The sequence below is a fragment of the Amblyomma americanum genome, chromosome 7 (genome assembly GCF_052857255.1).
Source record: "Amblyomma americanum isolate KBUSLIRL-KWMA chromosome 7, ASM5285725v1, whole genome shotgun sequence".
NCBI lineage: Eukaryota > Metazoa > Arthropoda > Arachnida > Ixodida > Ixodidae > Amblyomma > Amblyomma americanum.
Window position 1 is genome coordinate 41,304,678 of NC_135503.1, and position 16,949 is coordinate 41,321,626.

Below are 16,949 nucleotides of genomic sequence, written 5' to 3' on the forward strand. Positions count from 1 at the left end.
TGTTATAAAGAAATGCTGCGCAATCTTTGCAGTCAGCGCAGTGTACGACTGTGATATATAGCGCTGTGATGCGCTCCGTCAGTACTGGCTTTCGAGCATTACTTTGTTCCTGCCCAGGAGACGAACATGTGCGGGAGTTTTTCAAGAACTACTTCCAGAAGCGACCAGATGAAGACAGGGAGAAAAGGAGCAAAAAGTGCGGTGAGTTTACCACGAGTATTCAATTCGAAGTCAGTAGGAGGTGCAGATGGAAGTGAAAAGTAATTTGCATGCAGTACACTCCATTCAGGTGGCAATCTACGCTGAAGCGAGAAAACTAATCGTTGTAAAGAACGTAGTTTGGGCAAATTGTCTACGCAAACAATCGTCTTCCCGAACATGCCTATAAACGCGGAATACTACGTACGCCTGTGAACGGGAAACGCAATTACAGGCGCGTTACAAGTAAAAAAAAATCACCGGTACAGTCCCGTGACGTGACGCGATATGTTGAGTGCTTGGAGCATTAAAAAACCGTCAGTGATTCTGTTCTCTTTCTAATCGCCTTAATTGGAACTTCCCACGGAGCTGCACTGTTCTCCATTTATTTATTTATTTTGTAGGCCGTCAGTACCTTTAAACGTAGCAGAGTTCCAGTCAACGCTCCCTGAAAAGGTAGCGTGAGCGATGTTTGTTTGTAGGAAAAGCAGAGTCCGAATCAGACCATGAGCAATAGTTTACTATGACGGGCGTTCCGACCTGTTCATTCTGCTGTAAGGGAACGCCTTGCTGCTTGCAAATAAGCTCATTTACATTGCACCACAACTTTACTGGAAGGTTCCAGACAATGGTGGAGTCGCTACCTTCTTTTCGAATGAGATGTGTTTTTCTATGGCATGGAAAAAGAGCCTTGCCATTTCACCTCTCTTGCTGTTGTGCGGCGGGCTGTCGAACGTCTTACTCATCGCAAATGAAAGAGCCGAAAGCAATGGTTAACTAAACTGCCTTTGAAGAGTATACTACACATATGAAACACCAACTGGCGAAATGGGACTAGAGGTGATAAGACAACGGTTTCAAAGCAGCATCTGAGCATCTATAGCTTAGGCAGGCTTACCAGCAAAGAAAAAGAAATCAGATAAATATATCAAATAAAGTGCACGGCCGCGTCAACTACTTTTATCGGCAGCAGTCCTCGCGGCAGAAGAGTGATCTAGTGTAGGGTAGGTGGCGCCGCGGGCAGTAGAAAAAATGGAGCCTCGAACTTGATGCTCCGTCCGCAGTGTTCCGTGGCGGCAGTGAGCGCATTCTTGTCGCTAAAGAACTGCGCTTGAGTTCTTACGTCATTTCATGTGCTCGCTTCAGTATGTCCTTCCGCGAACGTCGCCTGCGTTGATTGTCAGGCAATCGAAACAGCGCCAAGCCAGTGCCGCTTAAGTCTAGAGGCCTGTAGCACTTCCATAGGAGGCACTCGGTCATTCTCTTTCATTCTCATTTTACGTACGATGTCAACCAGCTATTTTTTGGTGTCCAAAGCTTTGCGCCACGTGGGGACAGCCAAGGAAGCTAGAAGCGATTGTCCTGAATAAGCGGCAATGGCTCTTGGCTGTAGACGATATTTTCAGTGGAAATCCAAACTGGTGACCAAACCCTAGCCAATCCACACCACAGCGACCTCAAACGTGCCTATGAGAGTACGAAGGTGAGGTGAACCGTGAAACCACGAGTGTGCTAGACTCGTGTGGGTGACTTAGGGCGCGGAAGTGAGAAAGAAAGTATTGGAAATGCAACCGGCACAAGTGAGACGCGATGAGACGTTTCGGAATGGAAATATTTCCGTCCGCACGCGCAAAAGAAGTAAAATTATCGACCACGTCCAGTCACATACACCAGGGATCTCTTTTCGTATTTCTCTAAAGGGTATGTCCGGGGGTTTTTAAGCCATTTTAACTTGATAGTTACATCATACTGCTTTCATTCTCTCCGTCACAAAATAAAGTTTTGAAAATGCCGAGACTAACAACTTTAAAACACCGAGAACAGCAAAACAAAAAAGGAAAGTAAATCCGTAGTCAGGGTCAATGCTTTGCGTGACGCAGCGATAACATCCTTAACAATACTAGAAAAACACTCGTAGGCAATTGAATGACTTAAGTAGGTACTGTAAACGATGAGTCCTTGAATGAAATGCCCTATACGACCCAATACAAGCCAGAAATTTTGTTAATGAAGCGACAGCCAGTATTAATGTACAAAGCACGCTTGGGACATCGAAAATTCAGTGTTGCCTGTATAAATAATCTTAACTGACGCCACAAAAATGTCCAACATTAAAATCGGCGTCAGAATAAAATGCCGCATGGCTAAAAAACTGGGTTGAAATAATTACTGAGGAATGAGATTGAAAATATGCATTATAAGATTAATTTGAATATGGTAACCATGAAAAGCCTCTGGTGCAGCTCTTAAAAGACTCTGAATGGTGATTCAAGTGCGCAAAGCCGAAAACGCTGTATACAAAGAAGCATGCTTTCCCTTGGTGTATCTAAAATGCAAGCTTGCATAAACCTTGGTATTAGTACCCGCCAGTCCCCGACTTAACAGCGGCGAAATATGTGCCCTGCATAGATGCTTGCGCGTTCTTGATACTCATGGCTTCATATTTGAGGCTATAGATGAGTTAAATCACGATAAAGAAATAAGGGATATTTTGAAGACCATACGAAAGAGACGCTTTGGTTTGCGCAGAGGAGAAAACCACGTTAGATTACAAGCTCACTAAACCAACCACTGGGAATGTGAATAAGAGGTTTCATGGGGCAAGAGCCATCGTCAGGCGTTTCGCCTTTTGCTCTTGCTCCTCTTTCTGCATCAGAAAGAAACAAATAAATCAAATCAAATCAAATTAAATTAAAAACGTGGGACTGCCCATGAAGACCGGAATTAACAAGAAAGCATAAAATATAATTATAGTCAATGTCGCACGCCTTTTCTAAGCCAGTCGGTATTGAGGCATCTAATTTCTTGTTTTTCCCCCGAAAAAACTAATTGGAGACTAATACTTCTTTTAAGTCACATTAAACCAGGGATATCAGGCTGTGTGAATGGGAGGACGTAACTAGAGAAGTGCGCCTAGCGGGGTGCATTGATCGCGGTTTTTGAAGCTAAGCAAATTTACAGAACGCATTCTGCTTTTCTTAGAAACGAAGAACTGGTTCACAGACACCGCGTACAGCCATCAGCAAAAGTAAACAGCACAAGGCGTTTACTTTTCATCTGCTTCGTAAGCATTTTACAACATCCGTGGAAGACCTTATTTTCGGGCACGTGAGTGCAAGAATTCATTTCACACTGAAGTGATTTATAGCAGAGGCGAATATCGAGCTACACAGCCTAATTACAGAAGCAAGCTCTTTGAGGTGTGTACTTTTAGCAAAAGTTCTACACCCTAGCACCGTTTCTTAAGTGCCGGTCGCGACTGACTCTCAGGGTGAGCTGCTATATTTGTTCTATAAAATGGGCTCTTTGATAAAAATATGTGAAACCTACAGGCTAAGGAAGCTGTATTTCGATAGAAAAGTAAGCGAGTGATGGAGACAAATGCACAATGTAAATAATAGTTTGAGAAAGAAGCTTTGCGTCCATAAATGCACACACATTCACTGCAAAAAAAAAAAACGGCGGGAAACCGCATACCTGAAAAATAAGCAGGGAAGGTCAAAGTGCATGGTAAAAACATTCCGATTGAATTCACTCTGTTTGTATATGCGAAAACTACAGGGTGCCTTCAAAGCACATTTCTGCTAGGCTGCCCACTACCACTGTACATCTGCCACGTGCAGCGCTGGTCAACGTTTGTGGGCTCTACCTTGCAAGCAATTGTTTATTTTACCCGGCATGCCGCCGTGTCACCTCCGCATCTTATACACGCAGCTGCGCATGCGCAGTTAGGCGCATAGCTAGCACGTGACATCCACGTACGTCATGCGCGGCCCCAGCGGCGAAGTCCGGCCAGCTCCTTCTCTCTGGTTGCCGCTCATGTGCACAATCATGGCGTCACGCACGGCGCCGGCGGCGAAGCTCTGACGTCACGCGCGGAGCACCTGCTGCTCCTCTCCTTCCGCCGTGCATGCGCACAACTGGCCTCTCCGGACCACGGCGAAATGCTCGACTGGTAGCCAAGTGTAGCTCTCGCTATAAAAACAAAAACGCTTTCTCTCATGGTCAACAGCACGCGTAAGAAGGAAAGGATTTGCAGTACCGGCGCAAGGCACTGTAGCGCCTAAACCTCGTTGCAAGGCGAAGTCTCGTCTCAGCGAGACACAAGCAGCCGTCCGCAGTATTGCTCGCGCGGCAGCGTGCAATGCCCTCACTGTCCGCACTGCGCCGAAAGATGGTGCCATAGTTTCATATGGGCGCGCGGATTACGCACTTCGCAAGGAGATGTCGGTTCCACGTTGCGAGGGCTGCGTGTGCCCCGCTCGGGCTGCGCTGGCTTCTACCGCATCAGGACTAGGAAGACGCTGTTATTGACGCATGCGCTTCTCCTGCGGCAGCGCAGCACCCAGGCGACAGAGCGTGGAAAAAATGTTCGCCAAAGTTCGTTTAGATGCTCCGTGTTCTCGCTTCGTTTCGCTCCTGGTTCGACGTCGTGTTCTCTATTCGCTCTGTCGACAAGGTCGCCGGTGGCGCGCTGACAACGGGTGCTCTGCTTGAAGCGTAATTGGGACCACTGAGATTAGAATTAATCCATGGACATAGTCAGTTGACGTAACTTATAAATGCGATTCGGCTGTTCTTTTTGCCCACTGTTATTGAGCCATCAGAGAAGTCTGTGTCTCTTTTTAACAGAACCGCTACCAGCAAGCGAATTATACTATAGCAAGACACGCAATTTTTTTTATTTTAATTAGGACATTTGAATGTGAGAAGAAATTGCATATGAAATATTTTAACTAAGAGCGATGACTGCTGTAATAAGCTTTTAGTGTTTTACTTAAGGTTGATATTCCCGCAACGCTTTCTAATGTTTATTTTTTTCATGCTCAATGCCGCCAGCAAGCGGGTTTGTCACTTTGTTTCTCACGAGTGATGCTACCAGATTCATTTGAAATGTTTGTTGCCGCGCGCAACCAGTTGTGCTTTGTTCTAGTTTTCCTTCAGCTTTAGAATAGAGAGCGGCCGAGCCAGGCGGTCATTTTGTTCTTCGACGACCGCCGAAAACGTTTGCTGCTAACGCCACCGGCTGAGTTTTTCCGGTCGTTGTGGGCGCAAGTGAGCTTAAAAACGAATTCCTTTCACCGCCGCTTATGTCTTCTCATCCATTCTTCAGGGCGTTGTCACCACAAACAGCGCTATGTCATTCAAAATTGTATGAGCTGACACAACAAAGTAGCGGCCTTTGTGTTCAAAAGGAAAACATTACTTTTGTTAGAGAGCACAGCGCCAAGTGTTCGCAGGAGCGACAGCCATCAGAAGTGCTCTAAATCGGTTTCGGCGGGCTGTTTTGGCGGACGCAAGATAGCGTGGAGTGTAGAGAGCCTTCCGCAGAAGTCGGGCGCAGACAAGCGAAGGTTTCGGCTTTGTCAGCTGGGTGTGGCTGAAATTTTATTTATGTATTGGATTCCCAAGCTTTTGCAATGTAGCTTTTCTAAAGTGACAATGTTGCTTTCCAGTCCCGCCCGAAATAGCTTGCAATCCAAGACCGGAGTTCGTTCAAAGCATAGGACTACAAGCGTCAACGAAGTTGTTTTGCAAACAATTCAGCTCTAGGCGAATGAAACTCGCGACATCTTTGGCGCTTTTGTTTTGCGGTTACCTTATTTTTCGCGTCACTCCCCGGTTAGACCTGGTGGACTGGGCACATATATTTACAATATTTTATTTGGTAAGAATGAATCAGCTTCACCACAAGTTTTCCTATGAAGTTGGGACTAAGTTCTCTGAATGCGCTATGAACGGAGGGTCTTTTTTTTTTTGGCAGTCTTCTGTTGGTACTGACATACTGAAGGGAAGCAATCCGCAAGAAACTAGCACTGTTGTATTTAAGATTGTTATTTACGCGATGAATTTGTTTCTGGTTCTGCGCTGCTGGACATATCATACCCACAAACGGAAGTTCGTTCGGAAGATAAAAACTGTAACACACTTTATTGTCTGAAGTGATCTATCATTTATGTCATTTGCGTCGCACGTGAGCAGCGCCATGCTAACAGGTTCGACATCATGTCCAGCTTTCTCGGGCAAAAATTTGGAAAATTGAAAAATTGTAAGACACTGTTATAGAAATACTGACGGTAATGATCCATTATTCTGATATGTAGTAAAGTCTTTCTTTTAAACTGTTTCCATCGATCGCATAGAACAGTTAAGACTGCCCTAGAAAACCAATGGGGAACGCTTTTGGCGATGGCAAAAACGTGAATAGAAAAAAAATGCAAGACTGCCGTCAAGTGATCTGCGGATATATTGATTGCTATAGTGAAATCTTAGATTATATGAAAAAATTGCACTCATAAACTGTTTCCCGCTCAAAAATACTTTTGTCCAGAATTGCTGGGTATGTAACGATGACAGTGTTTGCGTGTAGTATTTTACTGTTTCTGTAGGCCTCAATTCATTCTTAAACTTGCTATGGCTCTCAAGGTGGCACAAATGGTGGCTGCCGCATGGAATCGCTGGAGTGCAGAGTGCCCCCAAAATCATCTCTTTAGCACCTTTATCCCTGCTACCACATCTATTCATAACTTACCCCTTCACGAGGAACTTCCGATTAATACTTGTGCAGAGCTCAAAACAAGAAAAAAAATGAGGTGGGGCTGTGGCCACGCTTCTCTGGATGTTTTACATACTTCGTCTGTTTTTCAAGGACAAACTCTGAGCTTCAATCATCCTTTTCAAAACTTCCAATGGTCTTCAGTCTCTGATTCGTACATTTCAAGCTGCACAAAGCTCAATGCAGTGAATGTAGTTTCCAGGTTTTAAAAAAATCAAATCAAATAAATCAAATCTTTATTTTCTATCTCAAGGACAAAATAAAGATTTCTTCATTGTAGAATTTAGAAATAAAGAATGCAGAAATAAAAAATTTAACAATGTAGGCAGAAAAACAATGTTCCACTGATTTCCACGCCTAAAAACTCAGCTTCAGTTTTCGCGCGCTGCAACGCAAGCGCACAAGAGAAAGCAGGTTCAAATTGCGAAGCTATCTCCTGAGAACAGGCGCGTGACACTCCGCAGACATAGAAAGCGGGAAGCAGTAATGCAAGAAAAGCATAGCGCATAACGACGACCGTCTTCTGCCCCGGGGAGCAACGGACAGAGTGCACACAGTTTACGGAGGATTGGATGCCGTGAGCTGTAATTCTGCGATATGTCGTCAACCCGACCGCGGCGGCTGCGTTTTTATGGAGGAAAAACGCTAAGGCGCCCGTGTGCTGTGCGATGTCAGTGCACGTTAAAGATCCCCAGGTGGTCGAAATTATTCCGGAGCCCTCCATTACGGCACCTCTTCCTTCCTTTCTTCTTTCACTCCCTCCTTTATCCATTCCCTTACGGCGCGGTTCAGGTGTCCAAAGATATATGAGACAGATACTGCGTCATTTCCTTTCCCCAAAAACCAATTATTATTATTATTATGTCGTCATCACTCTCTTTTGCACCCGCGGCTCTGGCTGAGCGTAGTGGTGGTGTGCAAGGTACAGACTGGACGCCGCAGGATTTTTTTACTTATCCCGGAGCCAGGCATGGGGAGTAGACATATAGTCGTTAAGAAAACAGGAATTTCAACAGAAGACACAACAATCTGGTGCTGAGAGCTGAATATTTATCGAACACTGCCGGAGCTTTTATGTAAGAAGCGTCGAAAATAAACAATTAAACTTAGCAATGCTACCCAAAATATACTGTTGCGGAAAGTATTTACAGAGGAAAAGACTGGTAAGCAAAATTACAAAGGAAAATAAATTGTAGATGCGGCCGCCATGGGAAGCTCTCAGGCGGGCGATTGTAATACCGTGCTTTCTATTGCTACGCTGAAAGAAACCGTTGTTACATTAATCACAGCAGATAATAAACTGTTGGTTTCAGCTGTTCCATTCACGTGGTGTTTTCTGAGGGACATGTTTTTAAATATGTCCCTCGAGGCTCAAGGTGTATATCCTCAAGGCATTTATCTTAGAGAAAGCGAGTATCAATTCCGAAAATTTGAATGTCAGCAGAAGGGCGCTCTGTTGTGGTTTAACAAAATTGAGCTTTGTCAGGCTAAAAACGCGGAATAGTCGAGCAAGAAAGATGACATTACATAATACTAATTTTTCACTGTACGGTTGGTTCAATTTGAAAGCAAAGTAACTTTGCTGGAAGGTCCCGGTTTGCTTAATCCGAACTTATAATTTCTTCAGTACTGTAGCTGTGCTGGTGTTTACTAGAGATCCATTTTAGAGATCTGCATGGCTGTGTCCCCAGTCGTCCCGCGTTATAGAGGTTCTTCATTTCACAAGGCTACCAGAAATGGCAGGCATTGATACCGTCCTTAGTAGATATAGGGCATAGTATATTCGGTACACTGTGCTATTGACGTGCACTTAGCAATAAATGTCGGATTTAATAGTTGTAAACCCATAGCTTGTGCGACAATGACACCAGCTCAAGGCATGGAGAAATTAATCTCAAGGGTCGAAACTGTCTTTATCAGAAGAATAATGCTTTCTAACGTATACCTGAGAGTGGCCAAATCGCGACAAACGCTACGCGGGCCAAATGGCTGCAATGTAGATACACTATTTGTTCCAAGTGATGTCTTTGCCATATATCTTAGTCGTCTTTATTCCCGTATTTGAAATCGATGTCTTACTTGGGATTCTTGCAAGAGGATATTCGACTTACATTGTTCTTTTTCAGGCATAAGAAAGCATGTTAAGTACATCGCGTGTGATAAGACTTACAAAGAGTAGAGATTCGGGCTAGTTGGTGTGGGTTCATCTTAAATAACAGCGAAAAGGACAGGACTGTTGTTGATAAGACTTACTGTGTGAAAAATTCATGTCAATTAAGGCTCTCCAGCTCCTCAAAACCAAAGGACGCTGCGGCGTTTTGAAGCCGTGTATGAGAGATTTTTTTGTTGTTGTCCTTTTTTTCTAGCGCTGCAGTCTTCATAATGAACAACCAGCTTGCCCAGTCAGCTACCCTCATATGCGAGCTTGTTTCTGCGGCTTGCCTGACTGTATTAGTCATTACTACAACAAAGAAGAAAGCTTGAATGTGAATTTTCAATTGTAATCTGCTCTGCTCACCAAATGCTTATGGATAAGTGTAGCTTAAGCTTATTTGTGAGAGATCAACGCTGGTAAAGGCTTTCAGGACCTTTTATTGACAAGCGTTGTTCAAAGAGGCCCTTACAGCTTTTCTGGCCGAATTCGGCGCTCATTGCATCATATTAACGGATAACCACGATAAACAACGAAACAATGAAAGCGATTATGTAAAGTTTTTGGCGGCGCTTACGTTTCACCCGCGCGGTCAATAAAAAAGTGTTATTTCATTTTGTATTGCTTGCAACTCCGCCAGTGATGTCGACGTGAAGCACGGCCAGATTGGAACTCTTTGAATTCTCACACAAACTGAGTTTTTAAGAGTGGTTGCTCTATGGCAAAGAACTGGTGATACTGCTGGCAGGCACTGTGGTGATGTTTGCACGTAGTAACTGAAAATAAATTATTCTCACCTGTTTAAAAAGCTCGTTTCTATTGAGGGCTGTACGATCTAAAGCCTCTGCAACCTCTATTGTAGTTCCGCGCTAAAATTCGTGAACAGCGAATCTGAAGAGAGAAATCGATTATGAATTCTGAAAATTAGAATGTCGGCAGCAGAAGGGCGTTGAGTTGTGAGTTAATGACACTGAGCTTTGTCAGGCTACAAACGCACAATAGTCGGGCACAAAAGATAGCATTGCAGGATACGAATAGTTTTCGCTCTATGGTTGGATCCATTTCAAAACAAAGTAACTTTCCTGGAAGTTCCCTGTTTACTTAGTTCCAAGTTATAATTCCTTCAGTACTATAGCTGGTTAAAAAGAATTCTTGTGATTAAGCAGGTGTTCGCAGCCGGCTAACAAAGGTAGACCAAGTAACCATTAATCACCCTCAAAGTTTACAAGCATTACGCTTATGTCGTTTGGTGGTTCTGGTGGGCCTAACCAACACACCTTTAAGAGAATAGAACAACGCTCGTTCAATACGGTGTGCAGCTGCTCGAAACAATGAACGCCTTTTGTGTAAACAAACGCTGCGCTGCTAACCGGGTTCTCTGCGAAAGTAACCTGATATGTTTGTTGCGATTCGGAGAACAATGCATCCGATTGTTTCTTTTGATGACAGAACAAAGGGAACCATTTAATCACCTTTCTATCGTTCAGGTGCGTGTTACCAGCGATAGCAGTTTATGAGCGACTGCATTGTGTTTAAAATGTTTCAGGTGATTGTTTGGAAAACTGCGTCTCGCTGCTTCTATCAGCGGGATATCCTGATGACTATCCTTACAAGAACTACAGGTTAATGAGATATGGAGAATAAGTTAGTCACAAGAAAGTTTTTCAATATAGAGGGATATCAGCCGCTGCTTTCACAGTATTGTGTCATTTAATGTTAACAATTATAGTGCATTTCATGCTCATTTTCAAAACAATGACATAGTCACACCTGACCAAGGACAAAGAAATATTTTTTTAAAAGGCAAGTTCCGAAAGTGTGCTGTAATCTGAGGGGAAGTGAAAACGGCAGTTTTATTGTATTCCACGAAGTACTGCATATTTTCATTCACATTGCTAACCGCTAGTGGTCATTACAAGTGGCACATTCATTTCCTCCGGACTTAGATATGGTTTACAGCTCACGCTTGAACGGATTGCATTACCTTTTGGAAGCAGGTCATGAGCTGGGTTCACAGTAACTGTACACGGCGGCAACACCAGATCAAATTGAATGAACGTTTACCACAGGTAATTGTAAAATCGGTCTTTTGCAGAGTACAAACACGTTGTGCTTGACAGTAGATCAGACAGCATATGAAACGTCTCGTAAAGAAGATATAAAACATTTACAGTTACGAAGCCTTACAATATTAGAGAGACAACTGGTACAACAGGAAATGTTGTCGATCAGCAAATAATTTAAAATTCTTCAGGCAATTCATTCATACAAAAAAGGAGAAAGTCGAAACACACTTCTTATTTCTTCATAATTATCTGTATTTGGTTACCTCGCAGTCCTTGATTAGCTTCATAAAAAAGGTCGAAAACGTAAAAGTACTTTGTCTTTAGTATGTTTGCAAAAGGTTCCTGTCGTTACGAACAGAGATGGATATCAGTTAAGTAGCATATAATTATAAGCCTGAAAAGCTCTTCAAACTTGGTTTTTAAAGTACGTTGAATCTTAAAAGATCTGATTATATTGGCAGATTATCATTCACCCTGTGACTGATTTGTTGTTTGAGAAACAAAACATTTCAAGCTGAAAAACAGTGGAATCCCTAATCATCCGCTGTGACCGTTCATACTCTCCTCAGAGCTTTTGTAAGAAATGATTTCGTGACGAGGACGTTATTGAGTTAGAGGTGAAAAATTGTTTCTGAGAAATAGCTGGAAACGAAGATATTAACAGCACAAAAGAAGAACTATGTGGATTGGAGCAGCTTTATTTATTTTTTGGAATGGTTATATAATAAATGCTGACCACCATAAATAAGGTACGTAAAAACAAACAACAAAAACGCAGAAGCCCTAGCACTCGCGGAAACTCAAAGGGCTGCGAATTCAAGACATGACGCTCGGTGCTAAGAATTCCGCCGTCGTGACGTCAAATAGAATGCGTTTTTTTCTTTAATTTCGGCGGTGCTGGCTGAAATAAAACATTCGTGCGCGTGGAAGAAGTGGGAGCAGCTAAGGCCTATACATATGACAGCGCTATTGGAACGAAAGGATTGAGATTTAGATTTTGAGGAGCCCGAAACTGGAACGATCAGAACTAATCCCATTGGGCAGGGAGGCTGGAAGGAAGTGTCGGCATTAGTGAAAAACAGCATCTGGAACCAATCGGACTAGGGGGACTAAATCTTATGTGAAGTAATCACATTATTTCGTAGTACACCACTCTTGATATCTGTAGACGTTTTTCGCAAATGCCGTCGTTGATGAAGTGTTTCAAGTGTCAGAATGTGCTAGGCTTAGTTACGAACCCCACCAACCTTAATTTGCGAAATAAAGTGCGTTTTTCAAGCTGTTCTTTCCCCAGCAAACAACTTTTCGGTCGGTTCTTCGAGGAACTTTGATTTTATACAGAACGGCACATTTTCGTTTATAATTGTTTATCACGAACGGTATTTTTCCTGTGGCGCCAAAAACAAAGACATTGGCATTTGCCTTTTAGGCAAGAAGCACGGTGGAAATGTCGATACTTTTTCTTTGGGGGGGGGGGGGGGGGGGGGAGTTTGCTGCGAACAGTCATTCGGAAATTAAAAAAAAAATTTGAGACGAACATAATTGGTATCCGCTCAACACAGAAATTAAGTTTAGCAACTTACAGGCCTACAGTGGTAGAAGAAAAAACCGTGTGATGTTATACGCTGCTGTATATTATGGAGGGAGGAATCTAATGGGAAGAAAATACTGGGTCTTGCGTTTCACGGTGGACATTAGCGATGGCTAAAAGGGAATGAAATTGCTTAGATTGGATTACTGTTCATTGTTTAGCCCATCTAGTTTTCTCCAAAGCATGAGTGTAGCGGCAGGCTTAGCATGAACAAGTGTTTCAGGCAGAAAAGCTAGACAGAGTACACAGCAATACTCAGAATTGTATTCACTTTGCCACGGAAAGTACCTTTGATTTCGGTAAGCAGAAAAACAAATGATAGCGGTCGTGTAGTTGCTGATGAAGGCCAGGTTAATCCTGTCGAATACAAACACGTTTAGATGACAACGTCGGTTCGAGTTTCTCTCAAAATGAAAACTATGACTACAATTTTTTTCTGCAGATTGGGTTTACCCAGGATGCCGTTGCATGGGCCGGAGTTTCTACTGCGAAAATACAGGTCTCACTAAGATACCGCCGACTGTGCCAGCAGACGCTATTGACCTGTGAGTATATTTTTTGCCCCAGATTTAAATGCAGTTATGTGCAGCTAAATTCTTTTTGAAAGTGCCTCGAGATTTGTTTTTTTTTTCTTCTGACTTAAGGTGATATTGATGGTGTAAATAAAGTAAATATAAAAAAATCGATGAACGTTATGAAATTGTAGTTCCCTCTCATGATTGCAAGGGACTTGTTTAATTATCTCTATTATGCCATTTGCAGCAACATTCAAAGATACTTAAATAATTTCCTTTTAAGAAGTCTTATTTTCTCTTCTATTGAAAATGGTAATCCCAAAGCACATGACGAAAGTAACGAGGTTCGGCAGTTTGCTTTTTTTTTGTGCATGAAAGTTTAATGCATTGCTGTGTTTCTTACAAGCACTGGCGCAAATGTAACGAGCCGCTGATTTGCATCTACGCAGGGATCTATCTGGAAATGTCTTCACGGCGCTGCATAGCAGTGACTTTCCAAAGATGCCGTACCTGGAGACCCTGTAAGCGGATTTTGTAAACCTATATCCGCATGGCCGAAGCTTGCATGACGTGATTTTTGTTTGATCTTACCACTTAACAGATTGCAAGAGAAGGCAAGCGTAGCTGGGGGTGGCAGAAGGTTAGGTGGACGTATGAGAGTAGGAAGTTTGCAGTCATAGGGTGAGTGCAGCTGGCAAAGGACAGGGTTAATTGGAGAGACATGGGAGAGGCCTTTGCCCTGCAGTGGACGTAGACAGGCTGCTGCTGCTGCTGCTGATGACGATGACCACTTAACAAAAGAAAATTTGTAAAATTGTTTTTTTCTTCACTTTGGTCGTACTCTTATGCATTTCTTCGTGTGGGCAGAATTTGCAATTTCACGATATCATTTGGTCACCAGTGCCGTCCCTTATAAGAGTGCTTAAAAGAATCGTACACGTACCCATTTCAGGCCCTCACCGAAGCCGTTCTTGCCCTTACAAAGAGGATTGGGCAGTGCTGGAATATTGAGTTTTAGAACCTGCTAATTACATTCATGATCATATGCTCATAAATTGTATCTAATCAGCCTGTTTCACCATAAACTGTTCTTCCGTATAATTAGTCTATTTTTGGAGGCATGATTTAGCCGTTAAAAAACCGTATTGCTGTAAGACTTCTGCTACACAAGTTTTCAAGCTGTTCCTTGGATTTTCTCACGTCTATTACTCTGTATATCGCTCCTGATAACAGCATAAACGCATTAGTGTAATTCACGAGAACCCACATATCTCGTTAGGCTGAAAGATATAGCGTTAAGTGAAGAAACAAATGAATTAACCATTGCAGGGCGTAGTTAGTACCTCCTGCATAAAAATTAGCACAGAACCACTGCGAGTGCACTTCAAATCAACATGCACAACTCTCGCACACTTTTTCCTATGAGGGAACATTTTAACACGAGACGTCTGAATGGTGATTGTTAAGGGTTGTTGCGAGCGGAGCTTCCTAAAGCTCGCGACGACGCTCGTATATGTCAGAAACAGCTGATTAGGCGCAAGGTTGCAAGTGAACAGCCCCTCGTTGAATGATGCGGCTGCGGAAGTTATGCTGTGCTTCGTGTTGATAATTCCATGAGAAATGGCCACATATGCTTTGACGCCAACATGTTTGTTTGGCAAGCCTCTATTTTATTCTTAGCAGCGCTCCCAAGAGCGCATTTTTTTTTCATGCAGTGCTTCTAGGCGAAGAACAGGTCAGTTGCAGACTAAATGTTAATTTCCACAATTCATCTAGTCGAAAGATCAAGCAACAGTTAGTTCATGGGAAGCACTGAAAGCCTTTATTTACCCTTCAAGCAATTCGATAGGAAATATAAAAGAATGTTTTTCTGAAATAGGTTACAGCGCAACTATGTTACTCAGCTCGTGTTCTCGTGGATGCTTACGGAACGGAATGCAGCTCTATTGTTACCAGTGTATCGCTGCGGCCAACATAAAGCCGCTCATCTTCATAGCGGAATATATTTGTACTATAGGCCAAACAGTAGCTCAAACAACCTCACAACGACTCAACGACTATGAGTGCGGTTAGTCACAATAGTCTTGGTGAATACTGCGCCTATGCTAGTGGTAATCCACAAACCACGAATCTTGCTGACAACCATAAGCTTTGCCTACAAACATCAGCCTTGCATGAGAATTAACGACGGTGCCACACGTTTTGTGTTCCATGTGTGCGGGCGTCAAGTACTGGCTCTTGAGTTTTGCCCTTTCCACCTTTCTCTTTTACTTTATGAATGAACAGCAGCCTGTCGGTACTCGCAGTCATAAACCTGTGTGCCGCCTGTTATTACACTCTTTTCTTTTTCGCTTGCCACCAATAGTTTCGGATACTTTGGGCTAGGCAGCGAAATAACATTTCTGGCTCCCCTGCCCAGTTAGCGTCATAACTAAGGCACACACTCCGTGCATCTGTACCATCCAAAAAGCCACAAGTGAAAACCGCAATCACCAGCTAATCTGCTTCAAGTTAGCGATGGACGGAACTAGAAACAAAGGGTAGAGCTAGCGTGATAGCTTTCGGACAAACTACTACCGCAATTTCGAGTTTTTTATGTGCGGGACACATGAGCGACAGTAGCCCCACACTGTCCGAGGAGTACCAGATAGCTTTTAGACCTCCACATTGCTGCCAAGCTCGAGATTGCGGCCAGAACGCTCAAGTGACTGCCTATTATCGGTGCATTTCCGGGACATGGCGTCTGACAGCCCTTTAAACCCAGGCGTAATTTCATTGCCGGCTCGTCGCATCGGCGATGAACTTTTTGTGCGTGTACGTTGATGTACATTAAACGACCAGGAAGCTTATGCTGGGACGCAACTGCTGCAACCAGACCTCTCCACTCCAATAACGGCGAATAAGGCAGCGTACAGCCGTAGCTCCGCTTTTGGTTATGTCGGGGGAAAGGAGTCGCGCGGGCTGCTTCTCTTATTACCAGGGGCTTAAGTCACGACAGTTTGTTTTCTTTTTCTTATTTTGTCATTTTTGTTTTCTTTTTCCCAAGAGGACGATGGAATGTGAAGACGTTAGTTTAGCTATCAGCTGTTATTCCAGTGAACCTGGTTGGTTCTATAGGTTCGCATTGACTTTTTATGGGAATAGTTAGCGTAGACTTGCTCTGTACACGTTTGCGGCGGGATTACGCGTAATGCAAATAATGCGAGTTCGTTCAAAGTTACCTCAAAAACAGCAATACAAGAAAAGCAGCAAGAAACGCGACAAAAAGAGAAAAAGAAGTCACTTTCGCGATTTAATACAAAGAAGCTGAAAACTTTTGACCTGCGAGCTTCAATAAATCTTATAAGTGTACGCAATCGAAAAAGACATTCGTTTATTTGCGACATCATTATCGGTGTTGCATGCCCCGACGCTGACACTGCAGAAATGCAGGCTTAGCAGAGGAAGTGAAAGAAAGAAACAAAGAAAGAAAGAAAGAAAGAAAGAAAGGAAGAAAGAAAGAGAGAAAGAACGAAAGAAAGGAGGAAAGAAAGGAAGAAGGAAAGAAAGGAAGAGAGACAGAAAGAGAGAAAGAGAGAAAGAAGGAAAGTGAGCGAGAGAAAAAGAAAGAAAGAGAGAAGTAAGGAAAGAAGGAATGAAAGACAGAAAGAAAGAAAGAAAGAAAGAAAGAAAGAAAGAAAGAAAGAAAGAAAGAAAGAAAGAAAGAAAGAAAGAAAAGGAGGGAGGCCTAAAACGATTTCCACAAAAAAGCATTCTTGGAAACAAGCAAGCCAAAACAGTGCTGCGCAAATTGTTGTTTCAATGTGCCTCTAAAATCTAGAACATAGAAAGGGGCAAATAGAAATGAAACTCCTCGTGCTATATTAAGAGG

At 43.1% G+C, this 16,949-nt stretch overlaps 1 protein-coding gene across 2 annotated transcripts in view; it reads left to right on the forward strand.

Annotated features, from left to right (window-relative positions):
* Positions 1-16,949, forward strand: part of LOC144097062 (uncharacterized) — a 94,169-nt gene that overhangs the window by 50,270 nt on the left and 26,950 nt on the right. For both annotated transcript variants that reach the window (XM_077629849.1, XM_077629848.1), the window contains exons 4-6: positions 118-201; positions 13,006-13,108; positions 13,528-13,599. In XM_077629849.1, the coding sequence (XP_077485975.1) occupies positions 118-201; positions 13,006-13,108; positions 13,528-13,599 (259 nt within the window). The remainder of the gene's footprint in view (positions 1-117; positions 202-13,005; positions 13,109-13,527; positions 13,600-16,949) is intronic.